Raw genomic sequence first — 12449 nt, forward strand, 5'->3', positions numbered from 1 at the left:
TTTGTGTAACTGGCATGTAAAACTGATACACTGTATTTAAAGCAATATGTTGTCAAAATGAGCAAATCAGCATTCAAGGCCTCAGATAACACTTTATTTCTCAAAAAAAGAGAAATTTATATTTACATATGAAGAGTTATCAATCACTGCCATCCCTAAATTTTAAGCACAACCTCCACAGGGGTTATGGTCAGATGCATTCTCCCCAACTGGCAAAAAGTAAATAGTTGAATGAGGCACATGTTCAGATCTCCCATTTGCACGAACTACCGCTTCTCTTCTTCAAAAGCACAATAGCAGGGGAGCAGTTCATGTGCTTTCTTTGCAGTTTTGTTTTACGGCGTGTCCATATTCTCGCTGATTTACCGTAAATTCTAATCAGACATGCTCTCTGAAAGGGACCCCTTACTCCTCTGTGTCTGCTCCAGTCGGTTCAGAATGAACTGGCTGGTATCAATGAAGCGCTCCACACAGTTAACAAAACACGTCTCAGTCCGACCATCCAGTTTCGGCCCAGGTTTGTCCATACACTTCTCCTGTGAACAAGATTGCCGCATTACATTTTATCCACATGTACAGTATGTCGGTAAGATCGCAATAGTCCTTTATGCTGAATTATATATAAAATCAATACCAGCTGCACATTTAGATCTGAAAATATGTAATTATACTATGCATTCGACAGGACTAGAGTTTCAAAGTATTCACTTAACCTTGAACCAAGTATTCCAAACCAATAAAATGTGACAGAATCCCTTATTATTTTTACCGGCATAGCACCAATATAGGCCTGTTTATTTGGGCAACAGCTGACACAACATAACAAAATGTTATGTTGGGGCAGTATAATTCACTTATGCAAACCTCATACATTTAAGTACTACTGCAACCTTACTGTAATACAAACTAAAAAATTGTAATGCTATCGTCCTACTCTGAATGCTTACCCAGCAGACTTCTGTCATTTGATGGACTAACTGTTGAAATCTTTGCTTTTGAGACTCCACTTCTATGAATTGTTGTAACTGCGGGTCTGCCGTTACTCCTTGGGAGTCCATGTCTCTTCAGAACTTACAGACTGTTTTTGGTGTGAGATGTGACAGTCAAAAATTAACCGGCGAATTCGCACACTTCACCGTTCTACTGACCTTCACGTGCATCAGCGGCTGCAGCACAGCTCAGCGGAAGGAACGATTGGTCGCTTCCGGTGGGCGGGCGGCAATTGCAGTCTGTTGCATCATGGGAGTTTGCGTGAGTGTTTGGTTTTTTTTTTGGGCGCTAGTGCGACTCCCCTCACTCAATCATGCTAGGACGCTTACGTCAAACGACAAAAGTATACGGATACAGCTCCGTTAACATGTATCAACAGAAGGCTAATATTTTAAAAACTTACTTTATAAAGTAGCATGAGAGACACTAGTTACCGCTGCTTCTTTCCAGTTTCACAATTCTCGGCTCTCATCCCAGCTACTGCCTGGTTAGATTTAGTAGGTTATCTGCCTAACTGTGGATTTTCAGTTCATTAACCAGTGATGTGCGGGTTTAGTTACTTTTATTTTATGTTAGTATGGTTGCCACTTTTCCTTAAAAAGGCAAGGAACGCCCAAGGACAACGACGATGGGGTGTTGGAGAGACACTACGGATTTGGATTTGTGGAGGGTAGTGCGTGAAGCAGAGGTTTAGGGATTAGGGCGTGTGTTTGTAATCCAGCCCTCCCCATCGTGCCTTCCAAAAGTATTATCACTGCCAGACTTCAATGTTTAAAATATATTAACTGTATTCATTCACAACACCCACAAAATAAAACCTCACAGGCAAAAACATAGCTTCTAAAATAATACAATATCTTGAGCAGCAGCCAACACATTCCATAATGTGTGGTGGCTCTGAGGTTAGGGATCTGCACTGGCAATCGGAAGGTTGCCGGTTTGAATCCCGTAAATGCCAAAAGGGATTCTTCTCTGTTGGGCCCTTCAGCAAGGCCCTTAACCTGCAATTGCTGAGTGCTTTGAGTAGTGAGAAAAGCGCTATATAAATGCATACTATTATTATTATTATAACGCCGTTACAGCGACGTCTGTCTTTATATTTTTTTCTTTTTCCATGTGCATTTTAAGTTTAAAAGATCAAAAAAATCTTGTCTCTTAATAATGAAGAGGATAACTGACTGGCTGCATGATTTTTTTGATAATGTAATAAATGAAGTTGGGGGATTTTGAGTTTGAAGGTTTTTAGCAATGGTGTATATAAATAAACTTATGGCCTCAACTGTTTACTATTCAATACATAAGCACGGACATGTATGGGACTGTATACTGTATTTCAAAGCATTCTAAAATGCTTTCTCTTAAAAATCACTTGTTAGGAAATAAAGCAATCTAGAGTAGTGACACTAGCTTTTAACTAAACTTACTGAAACTCAGCATTATTCATTCCACGGACATTGTTCATTTAAGCTCAGGCTTGACCTGATGGTGTATTTCCATTTGCCCCTCATTAAAGGAAGAGGAGACATATTTACTGTAACCTTTAATGATTATCTTTTAGCATTTTTCAAAATGTATAGCTTAAATTACATGCTTGGAGGTCACAATATTGGTTATTACCACAATATCAGCCATAGTTATATTCTTCATTTTTTTTCTTTCTACTGATTATGTTAGCTTCAGTTTATGGGACATGCACCTGATCACTGGGAATTGTGTTTTGAGCCAGTTCTAAAGCAGTACAGAAAAATGCCAAAGTGTCAGCATAATTCAGGAAATTGTAACCATTTCTCTGAATGCATCTTTAACCTTATAGTAAGGGCATCAGCTCCACTGGGTAGGTCCGGGGGCATAGTATTTATTATTTTCCTGCGTGTGGTATTTCCCTGTGAGTGACCTTTCCATTCCATGTAAATTTATATACTTAAAATCAAATCAAGTTTTATTTGTCACATACAATTATACACAGTACAGTATGCAGTGAAATGCTTAGTTGCTGAACTCCATGACAATAATAGTAAATAGGCAATTCTATACATATCAATATGTACAATGGCAGCATAATATTAATATTGTAAGATATAAATAAATAATTTAATATAGGACGTTATGTTGCTCTAGAGACTGTCCTTGTTTTTTTTTTTTTTCCTAATTTCCTTAATGCACTTTTTTGTGTCATAAATCAGGACTCTACTGCTTGTACTCTGGATCCGGGGCTTGCTCACAGGTGAAATGACATCTTTAAACTGTCCTGATATGAGTAGGTCTCTCCATGTTGTAAGTGTATAGACAGAGAGAGAGCGAGAGCGTCAGAGGTTTATACACAGTGTTCCAAGAATTTGGAGAATAGAAGGGGGAGTAAAGAGTACATCAGGTAAGCTCCCTGATCTATGTTTTCTATTAATTAAAAGTAAGTTTTATGTTATACATTCTGACGTGCAAGTAAGAATGTCACTGTACTGTGTACACATGACAGTATTAATACTACGACTACAGTCTTGGTTACTTTTGAGAAAAGGTTGAGATTTAAAAAAGATAAATAATGTGACTGGGTTTTTTTTGCAACCACAGGGACCACAAACCACCGAGTCATGCAGTTCCAGGGTTTTTTCTTTTCATTGCAAGCAGCTACTGTTAAAGGTGCATTACTTGAACAGAAATCATCACAGACTGAACACATATATATTTGAGCCATTTTTCAGTTGTTTTCTCATTCGTTATGGTTTTGCTACCTATCAGTTAATGTTGTATTCTGATAGTACTGTATTCATAGTTAGTATATTGCATGTTATGCTTTGTAGTGGGCCGAGGGACAACCCTGGATAAGACCAAGAATAATTGAGGTGCCAACCGGGAGAAACCCAGTACAATAAGTTGCCACAAAAATTAACAGAAAGAGGTGTGTTTGTCAAGTTGCCATGGTACAGAAAAGCTTTGAGACATCCAAGTGACTTTCCTTGTTCCTCTTCAGGTCTGAACTTAGACGCCACTTCTTAGGAGCATCCCTTCTTTATACTGGTTGGACCTAAAGGGCTTGGGCCCTTATAGTAAAGAGTAAACCAATGGGTGTTTTTACCAAAAATGATCAGAAGGACTTTATCATCCTTTAGCTCTATCTACTGACCCCAGGGATTCACCTCCTAAGGGGTCAAAATTAGTAATTTTCACAAAACTTAGAAAAAATGGTGATATAGGCATTTGGAGTGTCATTTTATGCTATTTTCAGGTTGCTGATCATAAACATGATAAAAGTATCAACATTTGATTCTTTATTGATGGTCTTAGCCCTCTAAGAACCACGCACTAAAGGTTAAAAAATTAGAAATTTCAAATATGTGGGGTATTGTTTTAGACTGTTTTCAAGGTCAGTGTTTGCAAATATGACATTTTTTTTTAAATTTTGATCCCTTACTTGGGATCTAGCCTTAACTGAACCTCTGACAGTAAGCAAAAATTACAAATTTCTATTGCAATCGAGGATCTTCAAGCATTTAGACCAAGGCATATATTTTCATATTTCACACAGCTATTCTTGTTTAGCATGTACTGCTAACTTATGAAGTAAATCATTATATTTATTTTTTTTATTTTATTTATTAATTTTATTGTAATCATTCCATACAAATAGATCAATTTGTACAAAAAAGAATTAAAGACAAATCAAACCCCACCCTTGAGAAGGAGAGTATGGTCAAAGGAGAATTGCTTAGGGCTTTTTAATAGGGCAAAAATAAACAAAAAAAAAAAGGAAAAAATATATATAGGTAAATAAAAAATGGAGAAGGGAAAGAAAAGCGGAAATAATTATTTCTTCTTATTCTAAAATATTATTGATTAGATCCTGCCAGGTTTTGAAAAAATTCTGTACAGATTCTCTAACTGAGAATTTGATTTTTTCCAATTTCAAATAATATAAAACATCGGTTTCCCACTGACTTATCGGAGGAGAGTTAGGATTTTTCCAATTTAACAAAATAAGTCTGCGTGCCAAAAGGGTAGTGAATGCAATCACCGTTTGCTTGTCCTTCTCCACTACAAGTCCGTCTGGAAGAACACCAAACACAGCTGTTAATGGGTTAGGAGGGATTGTGATACCAAGGCTGTCTGAAAGGCACTTAAAAATTTTGGTCCAAAATGATGTTAATTTGGTGCAGGCCCAAAACATGTGACCCAGTGAGGCAGGAGCTTGGTTGCAGCGTTTGCAGGTTGGATCTTGCCCTGGAAACATTTTGGACAGTTTTAAGTGAGACAGATGAGCTCAACATATAATTTTAAGTTGAATAATTCTATGCTTTGCGCATATGGAGCTCGAGTGAATTCTCTGCAATGCTACCTTCCACTCCTTTTCTGATATATTGATTAAGAGATCTTTTTCCCAATGTCCTCTTGGATCTTTGAAAGGAAGGGACTCTAATAAGATTTTATATAATGCGGAAATGGTGTCTAATTCCTTGAAATTGAGCAGTATTTTTTCCAGCATGGTGGAGGGTATGAGATGAGGAAAATCGGGCAGTTTCTGTTTAACAAAGTTTCTAATTTGAAGATAGTGAAAGAAATGTGTAGCTGGGAGGTTGAATTTGTAACGTAATTGTTCAAAGGATGCAAAGCAATTTCCCCTTGGGATTAATAAAGTATCTATCTATCTATCTATCTATCTATCTATCTATCTATCTATCTATCTATCTATCTATCTATCTATCTATCTATCTATGATATTGTCTATATAAAGATCTCTGAGCAATTTAATCCCAACTCTTTTCCAGGTATTAAAAACTGGATATGTTTGCGAGGGTTGAAAGAGGTGGTTCTCTTGCAGAGGTGCCACAGATAAAAGATTTTCCATCTTAAAATGCTTTCTAAGTTGGTTCCATATTCTGAGTGAGTAAAGCACAATTGGGTTATTAGTATATTTGCGATAACTTGCATTTATTGGAGCGCAGAGCAGGGAGTATAATGAAGTACTACAGGATTTTACTTCTATTGCGGGCCAAGCCTGTGTATGTTCATTTTTTTGTGTCCAGGTTTTTATGGCTTGTATGGTTGCTGCCCAGTAATAAAACTGAAAATTAGGTAAAGCCACGCCACCTTCTGCCTGAGGTCTTTGTAGGGTCGCTTTTCGGATATGTGAGTGTTTTGAGTTCCAAATAAATGAGGTTATAGTTGAATCTAATTGCTTAAAAAACGATTTATTGATATATATTGGAATGCTTTGAAATAAAAAAAGAAGTTTAGGAAGGATATTCATCTTAACAACGCTAATTCTTCAGGCTAGAGTGAGATGAAGGGTTGACCATCTATGCAAGTCTTGCTTAATTTTTTCCATACAGACAGCAAAATTTTGTTGTTAAAGAGCTTTATGTTTACTTGTGATGTTTACCCCTAGGTATTTAAACTGATCTGTTATGGTAAAAGGTAGGGTGTCCAATCTAATATTATATGCTTGTGAATTCACTGGAAAGAGTATACTTTTATTCAGATTAATTCTGAGACCAGATATCTTTTGAAATTCTGTGAGTGCTGTTAAAACTGCGGGCACAGTGTTTTCTGGGTCTGATATATATATAAAACCATATCATCTGCATATAGAGAAATTTTCTGTTCCAGTCCTTCCCTGATAATCCCCTTTATCTGATAAGAATTTCAACAGTGAGCCGCCAGTGGTTCAATGGCGATTGCAAACAGCAGTGGTGACAAGGGGCATCCTTGTCTGGTGCCACGTTCTAGCTTAAAATAGTCTGAACAAATGTTGTTAATACAAACTGAAGCTTCTGGATTGGTATACAGTAGTTTGATCCATGCACAAGTATTCGGGCCAAACCCAAATTTCTCCAATGCAGTGAAAAGGTAGTTCCATTCAATCATATCAAATGCTTTTTCTGCGTCTAATGATAGTAATATCTCTGGGGTGTTTGACTTTGCTGGTGAATATATTACATTAAACAGGCGTCGGAGATTGGAAGCTAAGTGTCGGCCTTTAATAAATCCAGTTTGATCCTGTGATATTACCGAGGGCAGCACTTTCTCCATCCTTCTAGCTATAATTTTTGAGAGTATCTTAACATCATTATTCAGGAGTGAAATTGGTCTGTATGATGCACATTGTAACAAGTCCTTATTTTGTTTAGGAAAGACAGTGATTAATGCTTGACGAAAAGTTTGAGGTAGAATTTGATTGTCTCTAGCTTCTGTAAGTGTTGCCAATAAGAGGAGAGCTAGCTGAGTGGAGAATTTCTTATAAAATTCTACAGGGTAGCAATGAGGGCCTGCTGATTTCCCGCTTTGAAGTGACTTTATAGCTTCTAGTAATTCTGATAGGGTCAGAGGTTTATCCAGTTCCTCAGCACTTAAAGCATCTATTTGTGGTGTCTGTAATGTATCCAGAAATGCACTAGATTGTGTGTTGTCTTCTTTGAACTCAGTGGAATATAAGGATTTATAATAATCTCTAAATGTGTACATTATATTTTTATGGTCAATGATTTCTTCTCCATTCGTGTTGGTGATTACTGGGATTGCATTGCGAACTTCTTGTTTGTGAATTTGTTGAGCTAAAAGCTTATTAGCTTTTTCTCTGTGTTCATAGTAATGATGTCTTGACTTATAAATAAGTTGTTCAGTTTCTTTAGTTGTCAAGATGTTGAGTTCTGTATGCAGAGCCTGCCTTTTCCTGTGAAGAGCTACACTTGGACGCCTGGCTTGTTCTTCATCTATTCTAGTAATTTCGCTTCTTAGTTCTGACGATTTCTTGGTTTCTAATTTATTTCTGTGGGAAAGATATGAGATAATATGTCCTCTTAAGAAGGCCTTTAGAGTTTCCCAGAGTATTCCTGCAGAAACCTCTGAGGGTGTGTTTGTCTCTAGGAAGAAGCTGATTTGTTTGGATATAAATTCTGTGCCGTTCTCGTCTGCCAATAGAAGAGGGTTAAGATGCCATCTGCGAGGTGAGTGTGAGGGGCTTAATGATTTTAGCTCCAAGACTAGAGGGGCATGGTCAGAAATAACAATTGTGTCGTATTTGCACGATTTAATCATAGGTAAGAAATTATTATCTATAAAAAAAATAATCAATTCTTGAGTAGCTGTGATGCACTGGTGAGTAGAACGAATATGTTCTTGAGTTTGGGTTAAGAAACCTCCAGGGGTCTGATAAGTTGTGGTCAGTTACAAACTGTGTAATTGTCTTTGCAGTGTTAGATGTCGTCCCCCCTGTCACAGGAGTCCTATCTAAGAGTGGATTTAAAACACAAAGTCCCCAGCCATTATAATTTTATGAGTGTTCACATTGGGAATGAATGCAAATAGATTTTGCATGAATTCCTTATCATCGACATTGGGTGCATAAACATTTATCAAAATCATTTTACTGTTAAATAAGTTGCCCATGACCATCACATATCTCCCTTCAGGATCCAATACTACATCTGATACTACAAATGGGACTGTTCTGTGTATGAGAATTCCCACACCTCTAGTTTTCTTTCTAAAGCTAGAATGGAACATTTGGCCAGTCCAGTCTTTTTGTAGTCTGGACTGATCCTTGCTTAGTAAGTGGGTCTCCTGTAAAAATACTATTTTAGCGTTTAAGCCTGTTAGGTGAGAGCAAACGTTTTTTCTCTTTAATTCGTGATTCAGGCCTTTAACATTCCAGCTCACAAAGTTAACTGTCCCATCATGGAGACTTTGATTCTCATATCAATCATTATATTTCTTATGAACACTCCGACTTAGGATGGCTCACGTTAATTCAGACATTGTTTTTCTTTTTTAATGCTTATAAAGTTCACTTACTAAATTTGTTCCAAGATGGCGGAGAATGGTTTAGTTATGGTAAAATTTAATTTACTTAACAAATTAATTAATTTACAGTTTTTTCAGTTTTGTGTAGAAATATGTAAATGCTTCTTTTGGTTTCCTTTACATAAATCTTACCTAGTGCCAATTGCTGAAAAGGTTTTTTCTTTCCTGTCCTTAAAGATTACATTCAGGTCACTAATATCTTTTAAAACAGCTGCATTTAGAATAGCTTCAGCCTGAATTGTTTGTACTCTTTTAAGGTCAAATGAACTTCCTACAGTTGGAAGGCTTCTAGTGCAATAATCAGAATCATTGCTCTACATTGTCTTTACTCATCACCCTAAATGCTTCACACTTTAATTGCTTTTTTACTAAATGCATTTTGGGGTTGTTTAATTTAAGAAACTCAAGCTGTAGCAGCATCTTGAATCTACAAAAAATACTCATAATGATGTTTATTCAAAAAAATACTTCACAAATGCCTAATCAAGTCACAGTTATCATTCTCTATTTAATCAGAAAAAAAAACAAAATACAATAAAACAAATGAATATATATATATTTATGCCTAAGTAGGTTTTAGGAGTCTTAGTCTGAAAACTCAAACATTTACTATGATGTTTTATATATGACCTATCTAAATAAATACACAATTCTATAAGCAATATTAACAACAAATGAAATAAAATAGCTTTCTACACAATGGTTTATTCACATTTTAATTGTTTGGTCTCACTATACAAAGTAGATCATTCTGCTTAAAGTGTAGAGAGAACTTAGTCCTCTTGAAGTTCATATAACAAATCGTTGATGTTAGAGTGAATTTCATGAAAAGATGGACGTTCCTCAGGTTTCTGGCAAGAAAAAGAAACAGAAAAGGAATAATGTAAAGCGATTTGTTTTCATCATTTTTGTATTAATTTGATTATACGTATGAAATTAATCTAACACATCAAAAAACAAAAGTTGCTACATTCAAAGCATACAGTATAGCGGAGAATTAAATTATGAAATATTGTATAATGGAATGCACCAGTAGATGGCACCAAAATGCCCAAGTTTGTTCATGTCTGTGTTCTACTCTAAATAAAGCAAGGACTTTGAAATTAGGTTTACACATCAATACCACACCTCATGCCAGCAGTTCTTCATCAGGGTATAGATAGTCTCATTTGCATTCTGGGGACGGTAGAGACGTAATCCAGCAGTGACTTTTTCAACAATTTCATTGTTGTTAAAACGCTCATACGGCATCTTCCCCAGAGTGTAAACCTCCCACATTAGAACACCTGCACACAAGTATAAAAAATTCAAAAAGTTAGAATGAACCTCAAATGGAATAAAAATTAATATAAAACTTTAGACATTATCACACAAACTATTCAATAAAAAAGTAGTATTCCAGTTATCCTCTCATATGCATTTCCATTTGTAAGTAAACATTTGCCTTAATAGGACCCACATCCAGCTTCAGACTAATCTCATTTTAAGTTTTTAATCTAGTGAAGGGTAAATGCACCAAATTATAGCAGCTGATTTTGATTAGAAATCATAAAAATAAATTAGATGAATACTGAGTCATATAGTGCATGCATAAGAAGTATTTTTTCAGTCAAAATATACGAGAGGAGGATTAAGAAGAGTGAATTCAATGTTTTAAGTATTCATAATCTTTATAATGACAATGAAATCTACACAAAGCATAAGTCATTATAATATTATTAATTACTCATGTAACTTTGGATGCCATTATGGCACAAGTGATAATTGGCGCCAGCTCACAAATCCAGGAGACATGGTCCAGTTTATCGTCCGGTCACTATAGATACAATGTTTTCATGGCTTTCTGTGGCTGTGTCATCATGCCCTGCCATACGTTTGTATTATTTACTTTTCAAATAAGTGAGGAGCTCTTACAGTGTCTTGGCATGTTTTTAAATGACGGGTAAAAAATTTTATTTTCCTACCATACAGAGCTATCTGAAACCATATTAAAAACACTGGGTTCAATGAGTCTGCAGGGCCTGCTGTATTAATCAATAAATATCAAGAAACATACAGTATTTTATAGCTTAGGGCTGTGTTACCCAGCTTCACCTGGGAAATTTCCTAAGACAATGGGCAGTGGTTATAGTGCCAGGGGATGTATCAGAAGTACTGTGAAAGTAACTGAGAACTTTTCTGAATACAGTATTTGTTTTTTTGTTTTTCCCAGGGGATAATATCAGTTCACTGGGGTTCCTTACTCTTGAATATGCTACATACTGTAAAATTGGCCATGAGTAAAACATTGCTTCATTAGATCAATTCTTGCTTTTACTTGTGACTTGACCTTTGTTGATGGTCATTGGAAACCATAACATTACATGAAACTGTATTGTTTTGAATTCTAACAGGTAATTAGTAAGAATAATGAGAATTTAGGCTACAAATATAATATCACCATGCAGCACACCCCGTAACAATTAATAGCTTAAGTGAGATTTGACTGTAATGCTTTGATCTGTAATCTTGTACTGTTTCTTGTTTGGAGGGATTAGATCAAAAGAAATATACATTGAATCGTGGTTTCCTTGAACTTATTAGATATAGCATTGACATTTATAGGCTGCACATTTACGTGTCCAATAGAATGAACTGAAAGTTTAAAGCATTGTACAGATAAGCACAGTTGAAAAGAAATTATATATTGAACTATGTACAATGTCCACCTCCTCTATTTTCTGTCTTGGTGGGGGGGTGGGAAACACATTTTGTGAGCTGTGCAAGCATTTGAGCTGTCCAAGGCATGTTGTTGCTCCCAGCTTGTGTTGTACATAGGGCTTGAAGTGACCAGTACGCCTGTATTGGCAGTTCCCTGTTTCTGCGATGCAATCCTGAGCGTAGCGGCACATCATAGTCTAACCTCCAAAGGGACAACCCAGTTTTCCACAATACTGCCCCCCCAACCCCTTTTCTCTGACATTTTTGTATATAAGAGCTCTGAGCAATCCAATCCATCTTAAATTTTAATGTATTTTATGCTGCATTGTGAGAACTAAGAAGAAGCCAACGGAATAAGGAGTACTGCATGTACCCAAGGAGGTCACTTACTAACCATGTTTCCTTTGAGTTTTGCCAAACACTTTGTTCACTTCACATTTCATTTTTTATGCATCTTGCCACCTTGTCTCTTTTTCCTGTGCAGGACAGCTTCCCTTTTTCACTTGCCGCCAGCCCCATTTCTCTGCGTGATAACAGCTAAAGCTTGGTCAGTGGTGCATTTACATGAACTGTACACCCAGTTTCTCTGCGCGAGCACCATTGAAGCAAAAATGGACATGGTCCCTAAGAATACCCCATTGCTAAAACCATATTACCAAAATATATTGGGTAACAACAAAACGTTGATTTTCTTTTTCCACAACTGCACCAAATTTCAAGTTAAATCAATCAAAGCATTTTTGAGATTATGAGGTGTTTAATTTTTCTGTTGTTGCTTTGAACCTCTAAATATTGATATATTGAAATGGCCTTTCTTAGCGAACACCTACTACCTTCCAATATGTGTGCTTTTCTTAATAAATAAAGTAAAAATATTTACATTTCACCATTATTTCAAGGCAACAAGGATCACAATATGCAAATACACATGAAACATGAATTAAGTCAATTTACTGAAGTGAAAA

At 36.2% G+C, this 12449-nt stretch overlaps 3 protein-coding genes across 6 annotated transcripts in view; all 3 read right to left on the minus strand.

The window, feature by feature from the left end:
* taf7 (TAF7 RNA polymerase II, TATA box binding protein (TBP)-associated factor) overlaps positions 1 to 12449 on the minus strand; it is a 124680-nt gene that overhangs the window by 53944 nt on the left and 58287 nt on the right. The window lies entirely within an intron of this gene.
* LOC127529988 (mitochondrial import inner membrane translocase subunit Tim8 A) lies at positions 81 to 1192 on the minus strand. The gene is made up of 2 exons (XM_051935469.1): positions 948 to 1192; positions 81 to 536 (listed from the first exon to the last, which is right to left on the minus strand). The coding sequence occupies exons 1-2, from the start codon at positions 1056 to 1058 to the stop codon at positions 375 to 377; spliced, it is 273 nt and encodes a 90-aa protein (XP_051791429.1). The 5' UTR covers positions 1059 to 1192; the 3' UTR covers positions 81 to 374.
* Positions 9470 to 12449, minus strand: part of LOC127529986 (tyrosine-protein kinase BTK-like) — a 143594-nt gene continuing 140614 nt past the window's right edge. The window contains 2 exon segments of the mRNA XM_051935462.1: positions 9470 to 9635; positions 9913 to 10070. Of these exon segments, the coding sequence (XP_051791422.1) occupies positions 9558 to 9635; positions 9913 to 10070 (236 nt within the window). The 3' untranslated portion in view covers positions 9470 to 9557.

The sequence above is a fragment of the Erpetoichthys calabaricus genome, chromosome 12, assembly GCF_900747795.2.
Source record: "Erpetoichthys calabaricus chromosome 12, fErpCal1.3, whole genome shotgun sequence".
Classification (NCBI taxonomy): Eukaryota; Metazoa; Chordata; class Cladistia; order Polypteriformes; family Polypteridae; genus Erpetoichthys; species Erpetoichthys calabaricus.

Excerpts from the sequence above, each read along its gene's own strand:
- LOC127529988 (XM_051935469.1), bottom strand. The coding sequence starts at position 1,058 with ATGGACTCCCAAGGAGTAACGGCAGACCCGCAGTTACAACAATTCATA. Across the intron at positions 537-947 it reads AAATGACAGAAGTCTGCTGG|GAGAAGTGTATGGACAAACC; the intron begins GTAAGCATTCAG and ends TCTTGTTCACAG.